The sequence below is a fragment of the Protomyctophum bolini genome (assembly GCF_963924005.1).
Source record: "Protomyctophum bolini genome assembly, chromosome: 6".
Classification (NCBI taxonomy): Eukaryota; Metazoa; Chordata; class Actinopteri; order Myctophiformes; family Myctophidae; genus Protomyctophum; species Protomyctophum bolini.
Window position 1 is genome coordinate 22,586,062 of NC_137867.1, and position 24,000 is coordinate 22,610,061.

A 24,000-nucleotide genomic window follows, 5' to 3' on the forward strand; every position below is an offset into this window, starting at 1 on the left:
GGTATGCCGTAGGGTTTCAGATAAATGATCACGGAGGATTCTACAGTGTACACAGCAGGGCAGGTGGGGAAACTGTGGAATAAATACAATACCTACAGAAGATCTAGAGGGTTTTTTGTGACAGACAGACAGACAGACAGACAGACAGACAGACAGACAGACAGACAGACAGACAGACAGACAGACAGACAGACAGACAGACAGACAGACAGACAGACAGACAGACAGACAATAATGCATGACAAGGGAACATAAAAGCAAAAGCATCACATGTTAGTGTATGTACGAAATGTATATGCCCCTAATCCACATGCTGACCCGTGCATCTTCTTCCATGCACTGCAGTATACTCAGTTTACTCTATAACTTGAGATGTTGCTAGAGATGTTTATTGACTGAAAAGGAGCCCACATGGATACAGGAGATGAATCTGACTGGTAACGGTGCTAAGCCCACCTAATGTCAGGAGGCCACTAATCCTTAGCAGCGTTATTGATTCGGCGGCTCCATGTTGCTGGAGCCTATTATTGACCGAGGAAAGGCACACACGGGGAGGAGACTGTACAGATACTGTAAAAATGAATTTAACTCTGAGAGTTTACAAATGTAACCATTTTGTACACTCTAGGACTAGGTCCAGGAGCTACACATGGATGAATCAACACTGAGCATTTTACTAGCATGGGAAGCATTCAGTGATACTGTGCATATGGTTCAGTACTATTCACTCAGTAACTGCAGATCTTGTCTCTGCTAATGCAAGGAGCCATCATCTTGCGGTTATTGACTATCAATATATTCTTTATGCAGCTTTCATTACATCAACACAGATAGCAGAAGATATTTAAAGTTAGTGTCGACGGCCTGTATGCCGTGAAATGAAACTCTTTTATCTTTGATGAGATAAAGTGATTGGCTGTAGCTTCCTAACTGTTTGATGTGAAGCTGATGAAGGTCTTTTTTCATGAATTTAACTATTGACCGAGGTAGAGGCGGACTGGAGGGTTGACTTGGAGGTAAACTGTGGAACATTGTAAGATAAAGACAGAGAGTCGACTCAAAGGTAAACTGTAGTATGTTGTAAGGGGCCCTAGTTCTTATGTACTGCTATTGGCTTGAGAGGCCTAGAGCGAAGAAGAAAGCGCACGTGGATGGAATGCATGCGAGGTTGTTTGACTTGCACTGTAACAGTATTCTTCAAGCTCATCTCATGCAGTATTTACTAAGCATGACGATACACTCAACTCACGATACGATACGTATCACAATATGAGGGTTTTTTTCTTTTTTTAATGATTTATCTCCCCCCAAGCTGATTTTCACAATTTTTATTTAACTACATTGCAAAAGTAGCATTACCTTTCATGTAAAATTACTTAACTTCTGTGCAACAACTGTAAACATGCTTTCATGTTTAAACCTAGCTCGAGGGGGGGTCAGAGGGGGGGTCTGCTCTATACCGCCTGACCCCACCACGCTGTAGTGGCCGGAGGGGGGTCTGCTCTATACCGCCTGACCCCACCACGCTGTAGTGGCCGGAGGGGGGGTCTGCTCTATACCACCTGACCCCACCACGCTGTAGTGGCCGGAGGGGGGGTCTGCTCTATACCACCTGACCCCACCACGCTGTAGTGGCCGGAGGGGGGGGGGGGGGGGGTCTGCTCTATACCGCCTGACCCCACCACGCTGTAGTGGCCGGAGGGGGGTCTGCTCTATACCACCTGACCCCACCACGCTGTAGTGGCCGGAGGGGGGGTCTGCTCTATACCACCTGACCACACCACGCTGTAGTGGCCGGAGGGGGGGGTCTGCTCTATACCGCCTGACCCCACCACGCTGTAGTGGCCGGAGGGGGGGGTCTGCTCTATACCGCCTGACCCCACCACGCTGTAGTGGCCGGAGGGGGGGTCTGCTCTATACCACCTGACCCCACCACGCTGTAGTGGCCGGAGGGGGGGGTCTGCTCTATACCGCCTGACCCCACCACGCTGTAGTGGCCGGAGGGTCTGAATGTCCCTGCACTATTAAGGGATGGCTGCATGGTCTATTCATTCCCCCCCCCCCCCCCCCCCCCGACTGCTTTCCCGACTAAATACTACAGTATGTCATTAACCCCCCCCCCCCCCCCAACAAAAAACATTTGTCCCCGCAATTTATTTTATACATTACATATTCATGATGGCAAAACAACTGACTAACTAAAAGCAGTCAAACCATTAATGTATCCAAGTGTTCTTCTGTGTGTAGAACAGTAATGTTACACAAGACAATTGAATGTCCTCAATTCATATACTGTATGAGACATTTTAATGTTCTCAATTCCGAAGGCAAGAGTTTTAATCCCGGCATGGTTATTTTGGACCCCTGCCGTGTGGATCGACTGCTACTGACTGAATCACAATGCAGGGGAGCGTCCCGACGGCGAGACCTACTGAAAATAAGGACATGGATTCATCCCTTGCTGTGTGCTGTAAGCTCATGTCGACTGGGCGACTGTGGCTCAAGAGGTAGAGCAGGTCGCCCAATGATCCATGGGTCGGTCGGCGGTTCGAATCCCGGCTCCTCCTGTCTATGTGTCGAAGTGTGTCAAGACACTGAACCCCAAATTGCTCCCGATGTGCTGGTTGGTACCTTGTATGGCTTCCGCCGCAATCGGTGAATGAATGTGTGTGTGAATGGGTGAATGTAATGCACAATCTATGTAAAGCGCCTTGGATAAAGGCGCTACTGTATATAAATGCACCATTTACCATGTCAGACAGGGTAAAGGCTCACCATACTACCACACAAACACCTTGCTGTGTGCCGTAAGCTCATGTCAGACAGGGTAAAGGCTCACCATACTACCACACAAACACCTTGCTGTGTGCCGTAAGCTCATGTCAGACAGGGTAAAGGCTCACCATACTACCACACAAACAATCAGGATGGCTCACCTCACGCTGTCTTTCCTGTGCACGGTCACGTACATCTCGTACACTCTACCCTGAGGCACTGCCCCTGCTGGAACCAGTAAGCTCACACCTGCAGGAGGGAACCACAGGGAAGGAGTAGAGAAATGCATGTGCTGAATATTTCAAAAATGTTAAATTGACTGACGATGAATTCTGACCTCACATTTCTTGATTTCAATGCACAAAACTGTATTATTAAATCAATCAATCTGTTGAGGGTTCATTATTGAATTCTACTTGAGTTAATCATTGTACAGTATTAGTGTGAATTGTGATATGATAATTGTACATTTGCTGCTTGTTTCTACCCACTGCACTGCTGTATGGCAGACATTTTAATCTAGCCTGAGAGAACTCCTACATTATCATATAGCACATCATTGGGGTAATGTTTAGTCCTGTACAGTGTAATAGTAGCAGTTGCAAACTGTATATGGGTTTTCATCTGGTTATTGCAGATTTAGGTGAGTGGCTGGATCCACCCAGACCCAGCACTGAGTGTACTAAAAGAGAATTCCAGAGTAGCCGTTTCTTACCTCAGCTCCTGCACGGTGGGTTTATCTCTAAATCGTTTATTTTGATCGCTCGACAATTTATTTAATTATTTTCTCCAATGACTGACCGCATGTGTCCCTATGTCCCTATGTATATCTGTTTGGACCGGAGTATGAACAGCTGCAATACCGCTGGGTGACCTACCTTCAAGTGGCACTACCTTCAAGCTTTACACTGTGCACTATAACTATTACAACAGTACAGCTCGCCAAAAAGCTGTACAAGCTCACAGCAGCTTGTAGATCAGCTATTTCTGGTGTGTGACACGCAACTCAGTGTAAATCAGGCTTAATGTTACCAGAGTTGGGCACTATGAGGTGTCCTCCCTGGTTGTTGAAGGATCCATGTGCGGTACAGGAGGGATCTCTCGTCCGTGCCAGGCTCTGGTTGCGAAGGTTCATGGTATCGCTGTTATCCAACAGAGACTGGGTCACCTGGAAAGTAAGCAGCACAGTTCATAGGACATGTCGTAATATATTGAATAGTATTGTAGCGTTTACGTATTGTGTGTGAAGGTAGAGTTTTGAGTTTACAGTGTTTATAAGGAAAAGAAAGAAAAACAGTTGAGAGAAAGTGTCCAGTGATGAAGCATTAATAGATGCACTGTGGACTGCATCAGCGTTTCAAATATCTAAGATTTTATGTACTGTAAATGTAGTGTACTCAGTTGAATTCACGAAGGCATTACAGGTCTATTATTCTGTCTAGCCAGTAGCCAGTATGTGTTTTTGAACACTCATATTTGTGGTTTTCTTTGCGAATAACCTTGGTAAAATGGGGGGTAAGGTACTGTAGAGGTTATAGTCATCAGAGAAAGATTGAAGGTTTAAAAAAAGATTTCATTCACTGTAGTTGTATTGTGTTTAGTGATTCTGTTTGCAGTAACAACAGCCTCTCTATCTTACCATTTAATAGCCTTTAATGATTCGACTTATTGACTTGAGTTTAGTTGAGAGATTCTGCTACTTCAGCCACTTTTTCACAATTTAATTCCATTCAATGTATTTGACAAGCTCTGTCTTTTTGTTTGCTTATCGAGACAAAGCAGGGAAAGAAACTGTTAGTATCTGCTCTGGGAACATTGCCATGGGGCAAAGCTAGCTCACCCTGTTCTGAAATGAGGATTAAGTTGTCACAGTAAAGTAAAAAACAAAAACCCTTGGGGCAAAGCAGTACAACATATATAATAATACCTTACTTGATGTTTTGCACTGGGTTGACCACTTCCACCTGCTGAGCAACAGAATGCAACCTTACCTTAGGAGACAGTTTAGATGTGAAGTCCCCTCCTAGGTCATCTTGGGGTGTGACCAGGCCAGAGGAGTTGTATACTTTGATTTTCAGATTCGGCAGAGGGTCCAGCAGAGGGGAGTTGGTCATGGGGATTTTGTCTGAAACATCATGGAGGGCATACACTGGCCCGCGATACATGGCTGCAGCGTTGGTCAAGTCAGGAGGCGCGGTCAGGAGATCAGCTAGGGATGAGGAAAGGGTCAGAGAGAAGGAGGCAGGAGCAGTAAGTGAGAAAAATAAGTGAATACTGAATAACATAATTATTAATACATTATGACACACCGAAATACATGGAGATTGCACTGAAAGACTCTAGAGGACCTGTGAAATGATCCTCCAGGTTCTATTCTGTAACCGACCCTGCTGGTGGCCGTGGCTTTGCCCTTTTTGAGGCACAGCCACTACCCTGTAATTATTTCATTCGGCTACCTGAAACCCTGCACTGACACAGTTTCACCTGGTGCATGCTTGGACTGTGCTAATCGCACACCATTTCACTAATGATTATCTTAAGTGTGTGTCCTCGGCCTGTGGCCTGGAACTTACAAAGTGATCCTAGCAGGACGTATACTGTACCTCGATGGATAGCATGCAGATTCTACTAATTAAACAGCATGTTCTAAATATCAAGTCCTCTGTGATTATTGCAATCCAACCTTCCACTCTCACTCCCATCGGCTGTAGAATAGCATGTGTCATAATGTTACCCCGAAGCAAAATATTCGAAGAGTCTGCTAATTAGCAGCCATGTTTTCATCTCAATCACTCTCTAACGCCACAAGATGTTCAACATGCGACATGTGTGCCCTTGAGTTGTCATGAGTAGTGCAACGTTAATTGCAAAACGCATCAGCATCTACTGTATCTGTCATGGCACACAATGCTCTGTGTCCCATGGTTATACCTTGACATTTGCATGTGTAGTGTTGCATGCTAATGTACACGCGCACGCGCGCGCACGCGCACACACACGCACACACACACACACACACACACACACACACACACACACACACACACACACACACACAGCTTACAGTCCACCCAAGGGACGACGTGCTCATATTCACTGTCACACAATCAAGCACCTCATGCACATGTAGCGGTGATTACATTATGTGTCTAAGTGGCTACATGAAGGAGGATGGACACTCTGAGCTTCCATTTTCCTCTCACGGTTAATCATTGAAAGGTTAGCGTTAGCCATGGGCCAGAACAAGGTGATTAGCTGATTAGTGTAACATGCTCATCAACATGCATGTCATAACTTGAATATAGATTTTGCCTGGAGAATAATGTTTTATGTTAGTGTTGTTTTGTTTGTGCTAAGCAATGTTGTAGAGTGCTATAAAAGAGACTTGGGATTATTTTTTCCATCATCTATGTTAAATTAAACTATGCTTTTGTCCATCATCTATGTTAAATTAAACTATGCTTTTGTCCATCATCTATGTTAAATTAAACTATGCTTTTTTCAGAGCTTGCTGGGAAAAAACAAAACCCTGGCCTAAGATGAGATGTACTGTAAATGTTCTATATCCATCTCTTCCTTACTTGCGGCTCGCCCCGCACGCACGCACGCACGCACGCACGCACTCCCGCTCTCATCAGGCTGTTTACTCTTAAAGCCAGCGGGTATTCATGCCAAATCATCCTAGCTGAAATTTAATTAATGACTAACAGAATGCTAGAATGTGTGTGTGGCGTGTGCATGCATGTTGTGTGCGTGTGTGTGTGTGTGTGTGTGTGTGTGTGTGTGTGTGTGTGTGTGTGTGTGTGTGTGTGTGTGTGTGTGTGTGTGTGTGTGTGTGTGTGTGTGTGTGAGAGAGAGAAAAGATGGGCCTTTGTTAATAGTAATCTAAAATGTTCTTTCAACAACGGATGCCTGATGGTTTGCTGGTGCAATGAGCCAGTTAGCACAGTACATGATCTGATCAGCGGTTCACAGCCTGTGACTCTGGCACTGAGAGGGAGATTCCAAATATGTTATAATGTGTTATAATATATCATTAGATAGAAGTTCCTGAAGTGTTCCTTGGGGTTAACAAAACAAAACTTGTGAATCACTGGCAGAGGCAGAGAGAAGCAGAGAGACGGACAATGAGACGGGGTGGTGTTTGTCGCGTCAGCTTGTCTGCTGCAGTGTGTATCTATATGCGCACCTTCTGCCCATATACTGTACTTAGAGATGCTGAAGCTACAGTATGGACAAGGACCTGAGTGAAATATGACTCCACTTAAACAGGAAGATAGACAACTAATGTCTGCTTGGGATCTCACTGCAGCAGACAGGGAGAGGAGAGAGAGAGAGAGAGAGAGAGAGAGAGAGCTGTCCGTTTGAGAGAGATGAATCACATACAGTGTGGATTGACAGTCAGTGCCACGCTGATAGTATCAGCAGTGCACCACTGCAAAGCCTGCGGAAAGGGGTCAAGGAGAGTTCATCTAGTGGAGGTACAGCCTCTTTCTTAGTTACGTCGCTGTCAGGCAGAAACCTTGAAACTCCAAAGTTCTACTTTTTATGTTTTTCCATTTCCTGAAAAGCAACGAAGGAGGTTTCCAGCCGACAGTAACGAGTAGCACATCTGTTATCAAACACGGCAGGGTCAATCCATACATCCAGGTAGAGGCATGTAGCTCTTATGGGACATTTATACACACTGGTCTAGAAAGATGGTATTAAACCAGATTTTCCCTGCCCAGTGCCCTAACAATAATTCTCCTTCTTACTATGATGTCGGGGTTCAGTCAAAGGGTATTTTATTAGAGGACAAACTATGTTCCCTCATCTCTCCTTCAGAACAGTGTTATTTGAAGCAGAAATAGCAATAAATAATAATAATAATAATAATAATAATAATAAGGGTAATAATAATAATAATAATAATAATAATAATAATAGTGTAACAAAATGATAAATAATTTCACCCCCCCTGTGTCCATCCTCACCTGATCTTGCAGTTTTGATGTTGACAGACTGGAATCCTCCGTTGAGCGCGGAGGTGTCGATGATGTCGGAGTCGAAGTCGCGGTGAGTCTTGCGGTACACGAAGAGCGCCACTATGACTGAGATGACCAGGCACATGATCACCGCGATAACGATACCCACATACAGCGCTACGTCATCTGTACTGGGGGCAGCTGAAGAGAATCAGAGACAAAGATAGATAGACACTTTTATGCTTTATTATGTCACTACTACTCAATATACTGTACCGGTACAGAGGAAAATGGTGAAAATAAATTTCAAACACTCATACTACAGAGAGAGAAAGAGAAGGCGAGGGAGAGAGAGAGAGAGAGAGAGAGAGAGAGAGAGAGAGAGAGAGAGAGAGAGAGAGAGAGAGAGAGAATATACAAAGAGAAAAATAAATTGGAACTTCTCAAGAAGAAATTATGTGCACAAGCCAGAAAAGTGGGTGAAAATGGGCTAACACAGAAATGATAATCCCTCTCTCTTCAGGAAGCTGACACCGAACTATTAAGAACTATCTTAATGGGTCCTCTTGCAAATAAGTTTTAAATAGCCATCCACCTGACCTGGTATCTCACACTCATTTGTCTACATGGAGAAAGAGGGAGTGAGAGAGAGATACAGATATATGTGTGGGACGTGTAAGTAAAAAAAGAAACGTAATAATATGGCTGTTAATTATTTCACAAGGTTCTATAACATCTTTCCTCCATTATTCTGAACATTGAATGGCACCTCAAATAGATCAGTCGTGGCTTTTTACATTCAAGATCAATATTCTATATAAAAGCATAATGAACATTTAAACTGATGAGCTGCTTAGCCTGGTAATGAGGGACTGAAATTCACAAACCGAGACAGAGGTGCACCAGACATGAGAGGAATGGAGATGGAAGAAAAGTCTAATTGAAAGGGTGGAGTGAAAAGGAAATGTAGAGGAAAGTAATATGGAGGATAGGCGGAGACCACGGCACATGCGAGACAAAGACGAATGAAGAAAGGGGACTTTAAAGAAGGGCGATAAGTGGAGAGAAGGAAAAGAGGGCAAGAGGAATATGGAACGCACTTGAACTTCAAAGCAGAAAAACAAACAAGCCTACATGAAACATGAAAGCTGCATTGAAACTAGGTTTTATTTTTTTGTTTTTTTTCTTTCAGGACTCTTTTCACACTTGAAGCGCCACTCGTTAATCGCATCCTCTGTAGCCAGTGGGAGGGGATGAATACAGAACTGAAGGAATGCTCCTTTTCTTTTAATCCGTCCTTAAAGTTGAGAGGCAGATAACAGGCTTTTTAGCTGCCTTTTTAACTGCCTGAGTCATGTGCTGTGGGATTTGCTTGTTGTCATCTCACATGGAACAAGAGAAAAAAGCATGAACTCGATTATGTGTGAAACCCACTGCTTTGATGATGCACACACAGGCATCAATTCTTTATTGCATCACACGCCTTCACACTGACAAGCATGACACACATGTAACAGCCATAGCAGAGGAACAGTATAGGATGTACATTCTTAACCTGCCACTTGAGGGCGCTATAAACCACTTTTTCTTTCTACACCTCACGCCATGGGAGCTACAGTAGGTGTGTACAATGTAGGCCTACAGAGGCAAGCCTATGGCATCCTCATATAATGTTTGAGACTGTGATGAGTGACCAGCAGTTTCAGAGAATAATTGATGTGCAGTTTTGCCAAGCAAAGGCATTTCTTCTTGAGAATTTGATTCTCAAAATCCCGATATAACACCCACGTCTCGACTTTATCCAATTAGCTACACCACAGGGATAGCTGTCAAAAGGCTACTTTTTAGATCTCTGTGGTCTCAAATCATGGCCAATGTTTGACACTGTCTCTCCTGCCTACGGTACCACATTTCTGCAAACCGCCCACAAGCCCAGCTGGCAGCTTCAGAGCAATTATAAGGCAAGGTATGTTCAGGTATGTTCTGTTCTTAATACTTTGTGATGATCAGGGTAAGAGGAATTTAATTATCACCATTATCTGCAACATCACCAACATCATCATTCTTACCATCATCATCATCATCATCATCAGTTGCATTAACTTCCCTAAGTGTTGTGATGTTGTGAGTGTTGTGATACCAACACTGGCATTCAAATATCTTTTCAGAGCTCAAGCATTTGATTCTAGTATTTGTGATCTCCTCAGTAGAATGCAAAATCCTTACATAACAGCTCAACAACATCACTATTTCCCTACCCTAATGGACTATGTATCAAGGAGCTACATAGGAGAGCAGGACTCCTATATTTTTTCCTATATATAGTTTATTATTTGCTATCAAGACTTATTATTTCTCAACACTGGAATGTGATGACACTTTTGGATCAGTAAAGTAGGCTACAGCCTGTTGTCTGTGTTTGTGCTTAAGAAATAAAAATCTGTACAGTATTTCTGCTCGTAATCCCCCCCCCCCTCTCAGTTTTTTGTCACAAGTGGGTAACCTACATACAACCTGGATACTACTGCTGTCCTTTTCAATTCATATTGCCTATTCCTTTATTATCCTGCCTGTTCTCAGTAGAGTTTATGTATTTCTTGCCACCAAAACGAGCTCAGCCAACAGCTTCAATATACGTATATTATAACTGGTGATGGTCGCTACAATGCTTCATCGATCCGCCACCACACAAGTGATACAATACACAAAAACAATAAATAGACAACAGACAACAATCAACGGCTGCAATCCATCAGCCAGACAAGAGTCACATGTCCAAAAGGAATGTAAGTGATATTTTTTGGTTAAAACAAAACGTTGTTTTGTTAAAAGCTTCTCCACCTCTTTGATAAACAGAAATGTCATTTTCAGGTGTTTTGCAAAATTCCAGCCAATCAGGAGAGAGTACCCATTTATCAGCTTCAATTTTGTCTGCTCATTTGAGCATCACTTCCAATCTGTATGAGTTCTATATCCTGATTGGATAACATTGGTATCCTATAGAGAAGGTGCACTCGTTTTATGGAGCGAGGCAGAGCAAGAGGGAGGCTACCCTTCATTTCCCCTTCAGGGAAGTACCCTTCATTTGACTCAGCACTTTTGACACTGTCAGAGTTACATTCCGATCGGGACAGAATCGTAAACGATCGACCCAGAAAAAGCGTCTGAACATGGCTTTTCACTCTTGACCTGAGACAGAACTGTGAGTACTTGTTCTCAACAGAATGACATGAGTGGAGAAACTATAGAAACCAAGTATGACAGCTATTTTAAATAATCTCACACATTCTCTCTCTCTCTCTCTCTCTCTCTCTCTCTCTCAAGCACGCACGCACACACACACGCACGCATGCATGCACGCACGCACGCAAACACTTTCCCATTCCTCAATCAGCTGCATCTGTGGTACGCCCTCTCCCTCTTGTACGTGATGAGTGGCTCCATGTCCAAAGCCCTCAGCCACAAGCCCAGGTAAATTGGATTTAGATTAAAACATGTGACTGTGATGAACACAATGGGGAACAATTGAATAAATGATCAATCATGTGAGAGAGGGAGGGACGTTCAGACAGCCCATCTGTGATGTCCTCCAAAGTACTATCTGACAGCCCTGTCAGAGGGAGAATGTTTGCTAAAGGTCAGCACACACACACACACACACACACACACACACACACACACACACACACACACAACACATATATAAATGCATTGCATGCAGAAATAACAGCAGTCAGAAGGTTGCTATTGGTTGTATTGATCTTTGATGTTCTAATTAAGACACTATGCAGACAGCTGACATACACAGAGCTAATCTTGTGTTTGTGCGCATGTGTTTGTGTGTTTGTGTGTGTGTGTGTGTGTGTGTGCGTGCGCGTGTGCATGCGTGCGTGCCTGCTTGCGTGCGTGCCAGCGTGTGTGCGTGCGTGCGCGCCTTCGTGCATGTGTGCGTGTGCATGTGTTGACATTTAAAAACAATGTTTTTCCACTTAATGGGTCAGGTGGAATGTACAGACATATTGACTTGTGACACTTGTTTCTGTTCATTTTTATCTGTGCATGTTTTTCGATTCATAGATGATCGCGCACACACACTCACGTGCACGGACCAGTCAGTATGGATCCCTGCCTAACGTTCCTCGCTGTTCTTCTGTTTACAGTATGGTCCGATGTACCATGGGGGATTTAATGGCGGACTAAACCACTAAAACCAGGATAGCTCAGCTTATCTTGGCTCTATCTCCTGTGTGATCTGCATCCATGGCGGAGCTTTGCACAATCACTAATTGAAACTCATTCAACTGCTGTTTTGATCTCGCCTGGCAACATGAACAAGCCACTGTGGTCTTGGCAGCTGGCAGGATGGGAGGACTGGAGGGAAGAGAAGAAGGGAGGGATGTTATTACTTTGTCTAACTGTGTCAACCAAATGCGGCAATATCGAAACAAGGCATCATGTAGCGAACCTGATATTAAGAATATACTGTCATGACCGTTACACTGTAGTTTGTCCATATCAGTCACACCAAGGAAATAATTCTACATCTATATCCACTTGTGGCTTTTACACAGCCACATGTTTCATTCAATCTCTCAATAGCATCCCAGGCTGAATGATCTACCTCTCATATAATGGTCCATGCAAGAACAAACACCCCATAAAAGCCCTTAGTAGTTTGAGTAAGTACTGAAACAATGAACAACATGAAAACCGTTGCCAGCCTGCCTCAACTACTCTTCCAAAGACACTTCAGGATCAGGGACACTGACAGAACACAACTGCAGGACTTCCTATTTTCTCAATGTCAAAATCAAAGCCTGTGCAATATTGTGCATAAATGAGTATGAAACAGGCACTAACTAATAATTGACATACTGTATGTCCATTGTTGTCTCTACTAGCATACAACCATGGTCACCATGGCAACTCGATGAGCGTGTCAGGTGCTCTCTCGTGAATTTGAACAGTCTGGATAATCCAATTTCATGATGATGAGTGAATAATATTGATCGATATACATATTCTATTTGGGTAACGAGGTGTCCAATGAATTTGAATTTATACAGCCTCCCCAAAGTACAGGTATTGTACACCAGTGGAATTTCTGCATTATTTAAAATCAGTGACCTACACTATTCTAAAGAAAACCAAGTCTACCGTATTCCATGTTTGGTCTAGTCCATGTATGGGAGAGTCTTTATTTATTATCAACTTCTTTCCACAGACATGGACAAGTATTGCCACTGACACATTTGTTCATGTACGGACACATTGATGAGCCCCAGAGCACACCTTCAAAAGCATATTCACTTCACACAGATGCCACCATCATAAAGAAAGGCAGAAAAGTTGAACCACATGTCAGGGAAATGCTATTTCCTCCCGGTGCTTCCTCGGATCCTGAAGCCTGCATGCAGCCCATGACGTACACAGCCCTGGGTATCCAATCCAGCCTCCGTGGAGTGCCAGTGGAGTATCTACTTTATTCTTGGTTGCAAGCCAGTGTCATGCACCCAAAATGTAAGATATACAAGGCTCACAGCACATTGCAAATAACTCGGGCTACAGTATGCCTGCTTATGCCTGCTTTCCTTGCTGAAACAGCCAGAGCTTTCCTTTCTTTCATCAAGCATTGTGTTAAAGTTATTATGGACAGTACTGTAAGTGCGAATTTAGTTCTTTCATTTTCTGCCAAATGAGTATATATATTATATATATTTCTTGCAGGGGAAATTTAATTTATTAAACATGTATTGGCTGCTTAGATCGTAATCTCTCAAGAACAGATTCCGAGCTACGCTACTGAAACTGTCGGCAGGGGCATTCAGAATGTGTATACATTGTTGTTAGTGGGAATGAAAGCATATGTATGGACCCCACCGGAAGAGGAGGGCCGAAGGCTGAACCAATGGGCAACATCCTGTTATCCACATTCTGTTCCCAGAGGAAAATTCAAAGTATTTTTTCTTTTTTTTGCCGATGGGTTCCCAGAATGCTCAGATCATTATGAGGAGGCACATAGACCAAGGCCATGACCTTCTTCTTCTACTACAGTACATGCAGTACATTAGATCATGCAGTACATAAAGTACATTCTTATTCTACTACAGTACAGGCCAGGACCTTCTTCTTCTTCTACTACAGTACATGTCATAGACGGCCTCTCTACCCAATAAGCTGCAGGCGAACGTCTTGAGTATAGCATGGGGGGTTGTGCCACCTTCAGATTCAGCTTTATTGTCACATAACTTAATAACAATTAAGATGATGATTTGTACTTTCAGGAAAGAAAGAAAAGTTTAAAGAATAGAACAGCTGCATTTCACCTCCGCTCCATCGCTTAAATTAAGTAATTCCTCTCTGTCCAGGATCTGGAAATAATAGTCATACATGCCCTCATAACATCCTGTTTAGATTACTGCAATTCCCTCTACACCGGGATCAGTCAGTCAGCCCTATCCCGTCTCCAATTACTGCAATTCCCTCTACACCGGGATCAGTCAGTCAGCCCTATCCCGTCTCCAATTGGTCCACAATGCGTCAGCCATGCAGAGACCATATCACCCAAATAAATAAATAAATGAGTCAGTCAGTCAGTCCCGGATAATAGCTTCAAGGTGGATACAAATGTAGCACGGCCAGGATAGCAAAAAGGCATTATTTATTCCCTATCCTAATAAATAAGAGTTTTCTCCAGACACCTGTCAGTCTACCCTTTGCCTTATTCAGGTGATAGTGTGTCATCCTTTCCCATCTCCTTTCCAAAGTTACTAGTCTTTACCACCCGGTAATGATGCACATTTGCCCAGTTACAGTTTTTCACGATTGTTTACACACAAAAATTGAAAACTTGGCACAATTTGCTTCACTTCATGTACCTAATCGCTCCACACAATTTGCACTACATCACACTCCCTCATCTGCATTAGACTCTGACTTTCCTTCTTTACACTCTGACGTCAATTACACATCACCTTGTTGTCCAAACACTACACACAATGTTCGGTTGTTGCACACACTTATCACGTAAAATCACACAACTGAGTCATTGTCAATCATCATTTCTATGACTGTGTTTTAAAATGTTCACTTCATTGTGCTGTGAATACTGTGGTAGTGTGCAGCAAATGCTTAGTTGTGTGTACTCAATGAATGGTATGTGTGTGTCATTTGAAAATATGGCTGTGTGTACCAAATGAAAACGCAAGTTCCATTTTGGGATCAGTTAAGAGATTTGATGGCAAAGGGTCATCATGGAAAAGGAGAGTCAGGGTTTAGCATTTTGTGTGTGAGGTTTTCAGTTTTGTGTGTGCAGTTTTGAGAATTCCGTTAGGTTATGAAAAACGTGTGTTAACAATGGTTAAAAACTGTAATTCATCTGCTCCTGCACTTGCAACCCTGTTGAAACTTGAAAGAGTTACCTTTAATCCTGAATTTGTGTGCTGTCTCTGTTTGTGTACAGGTATATTCTGTGTTTGTTTGTGAGCACAATCAAGCTAAAAACAGTGCTATATTTGATGCACTGTTGATTGTGTGAATTAACTTACCGGAATTTAGTTAATAATAAAATATATTGTTTAAAATTTCTCGAAATAGTGAGGATGATAAGTGCTCATAGTTCCCTGATCTAGACCACAATACCGTTACTGACTAAATAAACCACAAAAACAACTCATTGACATCTAGACAATTAACCTCCCATGACATCCCTTGTCTAAATGAAAATAATACTAATACAATACAATAATGGAATTATAAGGTACAGAAGTCATGAACAAAACAAATCGCTAAGTGAAAATGAAGTGAAATGAAACGTGACAAGACCTGCAGGATAAGATTATAATGTAGAAAGTAGAAAACAGAAATGTCATGAGTGGGAGGAGAATAAATAACATGGAAAGGTGGTAAACATAAATATCAACTCACATGTATATCCCACATCACTCTTTAACTAAAAGGTGGTAAACATAAATATCAACTCACATGTATATCCCACATCACTCTTTAACTAAAAGGTGGTAAACATAAATATCAACTCACATGTATATCCCACATCACTCTTTAACTAAAAGGTGGTAAAACATAAATATCAACTCACATGTATATCCCACATCACTCTTTTCTTTTGCCTCAGTGGACATCTGATACAAAGAACCTTGGAAGTGTGAGAGAGAGAGAGAGAGAGAGTGAGAGAGAGAGATAGAGTGAGAGTGAGTGAGTGAGAGTGAGAGAGAGTGTGAGAGGGAGGGAGAGAGAGAGAGAGAGAGAGAGAGAGAGAGAGAGAGAGTGAGAGTGTGAGAGAGAGAGAGAGAGAGAGAGAGAGAGAGAGAGAGAGAGAGAGCGAGAGAGAGAGAGAGAGAGAGAGAGAGAGAGATGGATGGAGGAGAGAGAATGATGAATACACAATGGAATGAAACAAACACAAAACTACCAAGGCACCAACACACAAAGTCTGCTATTTTGAGAAGAAAAGGGTAAAAGAAAAAGAAAAGAAAACTATCTGAAGCTTTCATTGTATCTAGCAGACTTTAGTGATGCCTCATGTTGAGTGGTTCAGTTAGCAGGGGCAGGTTGTGGGTCTACAACACATGCATGATTGCTGATGTTCAGGAGCAGACTGTGGGTCTACAGCAGGGATGGTCTGCTGATGTTCTGATATATTATTGAAGTGTTAGTGTATAATTGATAAAGGCAACACACCAACCTGGTGAGACTAACTGAATGCTACAGGGTACATGGACAAGGTTAAGTGGGGTAAAGTACAAACTCACTCTTATGCAGAGTGCAAATTTCAAATCACTAAATCAAATTAGTAATGAAAAACGAGCTGGTAGCGGGCAATGTGCTACGTATGCAGAACATAAATCATTCATAATACAAACATTCTTGATGATGACAGTAGAATTAATGATACAAATGGCACACGGACACACGACAATAATCATAAGGTACTGAGTGAAAGACCACGTTGTGTGGGATGAATGTGATGGGTAAATACTTAAGTGAGGCTGCTTGGGATCAATCGATATGTCAGTAAAATGTAAACAGAGTGATAGAGAGAAAGGAGAAAATATACAGTATATAAATCGAACACATGACTTTGACTTTTTACTCTGACAAAGTAAACACACATACTGGGGCCACTCAAGTCAAAATGGGGTGAGAGTGAGGTCAAATGGATTTCCAGCACTCAGGATCTAATACATAACTTCAGAGAGAGAGGGGGGGTGGGGGCCATAGGCAGCGACCGAGTCAGATAGAAAGTGTCCGACCAGAAAGGGCATTGACGGACAGAGATAGAGAGAGAGAATGGCAGAGAGAAAAATGGAGGCAGGTTGTGAGAGCGAGAGGGGGGGAGAGAGAGAGAGAGAGAGCGAGAGCAGGGAAGTGCCTTTTGAGCTGCCCTTTCCGAAAGCCTTGTCAAAGCCCCCCTTTTATTTTCTCACTTCAACTTTTCATCATTGAAGCTGCTGTGTTGAGGAACTAAGTGCTGCTAAGGAACTGAGGTTAGTGGGACAGACTGGCACCGGTTTGACGCAACTTAACCACATGAACCCTAGCATCCCTTTTCTGTGCGCCATAATAGGCGAAAATATTTGGTGTGAAAAAAAAGGAGTGGACCAAGTATAGACACCTGGGTGAACCCGTTCAACGAAGTATACAGGGTTTAACAGCTCATTATCGATGATGTGGTTCTGCTGTGAAGAGTAAGTCAAAATCTTTTAGGAGTAGAATAAAATTAAAACTTTTATTCAGTGGACAAGGACATGTTCAGTACATAAATGATACATAAACGCTTCATTAATGCTAAAACTTGAGTTATGCTTGGTTGCGCATCATTTCATGCTCAGAAAATAGCAAATCTACAAGCTCACCCGAACCGAACGCAAGTAAGTATCATACAGCAGGCTCAACATGAGTGAAGCTTAAATGAAATGCATTGGACGATTTTTTCATACTGTCACTGGATCCATGTTGCTATGACATGTAGCTGTATTGCTTTGACACACACACACACACACACACACACACACACACACACACACACACACACACACACACACACACACACACACACACACACACACACACACACACACACACACACACACACACACACACACACACACACACACACACACACACACACACACACACACACACACACACACACACACACACACACACACACACACACTATAGTCATAGATTCCTGCTACAGGAAACCATTGAAACATTACTGCAGACATAAAACCAAGACTGTGCGTTCCGTTTCAGAGACAGAAAATCAATCAGGGGAAATGAGCCTAAATCTATAGCTCTCTGGGTTTAATTCCAGATCCTATGGTTGTGTCTCACAGGCCTCAGGGAATCCTCCTGATGCATCATAGATACACTATATGCTTTAGTGCATTGCAGTGCTTCAGGCTGGCAGCAGAGTACTGCCTTATGTCAATATCTCACATAAAGGCAAGGAAACGTGGATACTTTACTAAAGGCTATTATACTGTACTATAATACTAGATTATTATAATACTTGGCTCATTTTATTGTCAGAAGCAGGGTATTCTGACGGTTTATCCCCTGGATAAATGAACAAAGGTTGTCTTTATTCATCAGGTACAGTAGCTTACAAACTTACAGCAGGGGACACCGGTCTTGAAAATAAATACAAAATATATATTCTTCCTTCAAGGAAAATGTCTCCGTAGCTGCCATGTTGTATACGTGCAGCACCTGATTAGTATTGATGGCTCAATTACTGTAAAACAGTGCATCATATGTGAGTGTATGTAAAAGCTCAATTACATGATCTGTCTTTCCAACTTGACACACAATACTTGACCAACTTGACCAACTTACTCTCGATCCGTTACCCCCCTCCCCCCAACACACACACACACACACACACACACACACACACACACACACACACACACACACACACACACACACACACAGACACCCCCACACACACACACACACACATTTTAATCATTTATTTATGTCCACATAAGAGATACAAATACAAGGACACAAATATTTACAAGGTGCCGTACAGAATGCAGTCAGCAAATCCCGAACAAATAAATACCCACACACCTTTCAGGGGTACAGGTAACAGCGTCTTCGCCATATTTGGCGTCTACCGATAGTGGAAGATATTGCACAGAATTTCGCAAGCCGTTTGGCTGCTTTTTTCGGCATCCCAAGTTGTTGGAAGCTTCTTACGACCACACACACACACACACACACACACACACACACACACACACACACACACACACACACACACACACACAGTATTTTCTTCCTTTTAAAAATGTTCTTCTCTTCTCTTTTCAATACACTGTAAACTATTTTCTATCAATTCTCTTACAAAGATTCTAGATTCTCTTTTTTACACGCCCTCTACTGTTTGTATCAGGATTCAAATCACGATGTAATCACAATATAAATTGTCACCAATTTGAATCGATACGATATATCATTACATTCCTATGCCGCACGCACACACGCACGCGCACACACAGTCACACACAGTCACACACACACACACACTAGTGTTGCCCACAGGTCCCGCGGGTTACCTGCAGGGCGGGCTGAGCCGAGTCAAGATATTTTAACTTTACTGGCGGGTTAAATAATGTATACTGTGATTTTTACAAATGATTGTTGCCACGAGTCCTGGGATGAAATTTGTGCAGCCTACCAGATTGTTGTGTTGCTGTGCTGGTTGATATCTCCTCTGTCCAATTAGTCCCCAAACAGCGCACAGCCGCACACGCTCCCAGCGCGCGTGCATGAGCACACCCCGCAGGCACGTAGCAGTAGCGCGGCCACCACCACACAATTATCATTGTCAACTTTTCTCACCACAACGGACTGAGTCTTTCAGTCCGGGTGAGTCTTTCTTCTCTCCCCTCAACCTCTCTGTCTCCTCTCAATCTGCCATTTGCCACACGTGTGTGACAAATGAATGGCATCGGTGCGATGCAGTGGTCGGAACACCCGTGACTATGCATGCTTGCCAGTGATATTATTAGCCTTTAAGACAAATAAAAGCCGTGTTCAAAGACATATTCGACATGCATTTAATGATGGCGGGTTGCAGGCCAGGTCGATTTGTGAAAATTGATGTGGTTCTGTGGGGCGGGCTGGGCCGAGTCAGATTATTATCACATGCGAGACCTGCGGGTCATGAAAAACCCTGACCTGCGCAACACTAACACACACACACACACACACACACACACACACACACACACACACACACACACACACACACACACACACACACAGTGTCAAAAAGAAATCACTAAATACTTAGGAGACTTGTTGGCCTATTACGCCTGCTCATTATTTGTCATTATCTCCCAACGCAAAGCTCCCATAAGATAAGTGCTTTTGACTTGGGGTAGTGGCGGTGCACAAAAGCAGTTAATATCCCCGGTGACATTTAAAAGAAAAAGAACATAATGAATCATCTGCCTATTGTTGTGTAGAAGGAGTGTTATTCTAAAGTAGCGAGAGGGCTAAAAAAAAGAAACACCCAGGAGGTGACAAAAGAGGAATACAGGTACTGAGGAAGGAGGCAGAAAGGGTGCGTGTAAGACAATGCAAATAGCAGCGAGGAGAAGGCAGGAGGCAGAGGGACATTATGCAGGAGCATGATAGTGTGGAGGAGATAGGCAGAAGAATCAGAGGAAGAGTAGAATTGAAAAGAACAGGACTTAAAAAAACGGAAAAGTGAAACAGCTCGTCCGGGGGGGGGGGGGGGGGGGGCATGAGACACGGCAGCAGCTTTGAAGTTACAGTATATAAATGGGAAAGAATTCTGTAGTACCATATATATCAACGTCAACTGAAAACCCAAATCACTGTTCCATTTACAAGTGAACACTTGTATTTTTACTATGCATCTCCCACAGCCCCACTGGAACTATTTATTAACTACATAAACCCTAGCATCCCTATTCTGGTCATGGCATTTGGTGGAAAAAGGTGAACATTCGGCGAAAACAGACAATCTACAAGCTCAAGGCACAACATATTATCAGCTTGTAGATCCGCTATTTTAGCCAAAGATATGTGATGTAGAGGGGGAAAAAGGTGAGGACCTATTATAGACCTGGGGGACCCTGGGCAAGGAAGTCCATGGTACTATGTAGCTCAAATTCACAACCCCACCTCTTGAGTTGCCCATGTCACATGGCTTCAAACGTTGAGGATGTTGTGCGCTATGGCCCTGGAAAGAGAGGGACAGGTCACTCACTTTGCATGCAGAGACCGTCGGTACAGTTCTGAGACAGAAGCACCAGGCCGTCACAGTCCTTCCCTCCGTTCTTAGGAGCAGGGTTGTTGCACTCTCTCCTTCTCCACTGGGTGCACTCCGTCCCACACGCTGACCACTTACTCCAATCTGTCCACTCGCCATCCACTACACACAGAGGGAGAGAGAGGCATTTTCAGTCATACGTTTGTACACTTCAAAGTATATTAACAGCTAATACATGAACAAAGTAAGCGTAAGCGAAGTGCTGGCCACCCCATTTCTCAATACTAAGCACGCAGTGGGGGATGTCTGAAATCAGATTCTCTGGGGTAAGACTGCATGATCACCCGGTGCAGCTCGCTTCTCTAATGAGCTGTGTTTCAGTCAAAACAGCAGGATATCGCGTCTCCGAAAATGTCGGATCAGATTTTCAAGTAGGTTCTGTCTTGATAAATCGACTGCAGATGTGTTGGTAGAACAACTAAACTCTGACCTGGAGTTTTATTTTTTTAGTAGTATAAAAGAAAAAAAGATCACACTTGTGTAAAGTGAGCGGCGCTCTTATCGTCATACATCATCATACATCACATTCCGTGTTCAGCCAATCAAATCGTCTCAAATTTGGTACACACATAGCTGGGCATAGGAGGGGCTAGCGCCCCTCAAAAATGTGTGTGTGAAAATGTTGCAAAAAGTTTGCATAAAGTTCTGGTATATTTGGCAGTCCCAAGTCACCTCCCAATCTATCCCCGACAATAAGGATAAGGATAAGAATAATGGATCAAGTTCATATCCAGGGATTTCGACAGAACTTGGCTAGATGCAAAGTATGAATTGGGTCAGTACTTGGGCTTCACGAGAACACAAGTACAGATTAATGTAGTTATTGAGAAACGATCATCACAATCGAGTGAAGGCTGAAATACTAAACCACAACAATAGAGCAGAGCAGTGATTTTTACCCCCATGCATACAGAGCCTTATAACTCAGCACAGACCCTTATAACTCTGAGAGTGTACAAGGGTCCATTTTGTTCAGTGGTTTTGTACACTCTCAGAGTTACAGACAGATAAGACAGCAATTAGTTCCCATCAATCATTTAGCTAGAGAACCCCTCAAGGACCCCCGGGGGTCCCCCAGGACCCCACATTGAGAGCGAGCGCAGTAGAGTAGGCGTACCGGTGCATAGCGTGGTACAGGCCAGTTTCTGTATGGCTTGTCCGTCGCAGGGCAGTCCTCCGTTCAGAGGGGCGGGGTTAGTGCAGCTCCGCGTGCGTTTCTGGAAGCCGCGGCCGCAGCGGCTGTTACACACCGACCACTCCGTCCACGTCGACCAGCCGCCGTTCACTGTGGCAGCAGGAGACAAAGTACATTCAGCGGTCAGTCAAGGTTTGCTAACCGTCCGTTGCCGTTACATTAACCCATTCTGACCTGAGATCAGATTCTGAAAATGTCTTCTACATCCCGACAGTTTTCTGAAAAAGCTATGTTTCTATGTCAGTTGCTCTTCGATTTAAAAAAAATAGCAGACCTACAAGCTCGTAGCGCGGCGCGCTATGAGCTTGTAGATCTGCTATTTTTCAATAGCTAAAGCATAACATAATGCTAACACCAAAAGGGGTTCCCGGCCCACCCAGAATGGGTTAAATCTTTTTTTAGTTATTAGTGAACGCGCACGGCAAACATTATATTCACACCAACTAAAAGCGAGAGAGAAAGGTGAATGAAGGACCGTGAGGAAAGAAAGAGGCATGGGCGAGTGAGAGAACTTATAATTAATTGACATGTCAGGAAAGTGTGTTTGAGTTAATTTCCCCCGCTCTGACAGCTGGGTTATAGCCCAGTGGGCACTGCCCACACCTCTCCAAGTGACCAATTAGAAATGAGCCATGAGGGACCCTCACCACACTCTGTTGACATTGGTATTTTTACTGTCTTCCATTGTTTCATTATTTCACTGCTTTTCTTCTCCTCCAACCCAATATATACACAATTATACGTAGTACATCTGTTCTGTTACTCGGCCCTCTGATTTACCTCCTCTCTTTGTCAACAATGTCAGCCAGGCTCTCGTGGAGCAGAGAACATTGAACTTGAACAATAGATTTTGGTAAAGTTACATCAGTGTCCATCCATCCAGTCTGTCTACATGTCCCCCCCCCACACACTCACCTACACAGAAAAACACACGCTATTCATAAGTGTTCACTGCAGTGCAACACCTACAGTAATCTATTGCCCCGGCAGCATGAGGTTTCAATCAAAAATAACTATTTTGTGTGCACGTACATGTGTTGTGTGTAGGTATGTTTGTAAGTAACGTTCAATGCTCAGTGTTCAAAAGCTCAAAATATGTCTCCCATTCTGTCATGCTGGACTGGCACTAAAGACAGTACACAACAAAGTACACCAGCTGGGCTAGGCTATTCTCCAAACTCTTGCTTTCTGTTGGGCTTTCTTCTCACTTTGAAGCTTTTTAAAACGTTTTTCTTTTTTTTTAAACTTTGTTTTTATAAAAAAATTCTGGTGAACAAAGTGGGTCGTGTTGGGCTTCACACTCACAGTACGTTTCGAAATTGTTACAAGTCATTTGTTATATTTCTACAATTAACATTCATTATGTTACGGTCGGGGTCATACAGTCCCAGGAGAGTAAGGGTAGCAAACGTTTTTTAAACAACTTTTGTATTTTAATTTGTTGGAACATTTGGAACCCCCAAATGCTTTAATTTAGAGCTGAAGTGTGATTGGATAGGGTCATGGGTGAGGAGGGAACACGAGGACCGATCGCAAAGACTCTTCCTTTGTTGGCATGGCAATAGAGCCAATTACACATGCCAGATGGGTCCTGGCCTGTCTGATTGATGTGGTTGGTTATGAGAATATATGGTCCAAGGTAGCATCTGACTGTATCCCATAATAGTTACCGGTTGAACACACGATGAAAGGCATACAGAGGCAGTGAAGTTACATTTAAATAC

At 43.2% G+C, this 24,000-nt stretch overlaps 1 protein-coding gene across 2 annotated transcripts in view; it reads right to left on the reverse strand.

The window, feature by feature from the left end:
* Positions 1-24,000, reverse strand: part of LOC308317472 (netrin receptor UNC5C-like) — a 232,059-nt gene that overhangs the window by 23,772 nt on the left and 184,287 nt on the right. Inside the window, exons 6-12 of one of the 2 annotated variants that reach the window (XM_080766494.1) lie at positions 22,199-22,366; positions 21,019-21,183; positions 15,841-15,897; positions 7,752-7,943; positions 4,767-4,984; positions 3,808-3,943; positions 2,937-3,024 (exon numbers count right to left, since the gene is read on the reverse strand). In XM_080766494.1, the coding sequence (XP_080622620.1) occupies positions 2,937-3,024; positions 3,808-3,943; positions 4,767-4,984; positions 7,752-7,943; positions 15,841-15,897; positions 21,019-21,183; positions 22,199-22,366 (1,024 nt within the window). The remainder of the gene's footprint in view (positions 1-2,936; positions 3,025-3,807; positions 3,944-4,766; positions 4,985-7,751; positions 7,944-15,840; positions 15,898-21,018; positions 21,184-22,198; positions 22,367-24,000) is intronic. The other variant, XM_080766495.1, reaches the window with a different exon arrangement.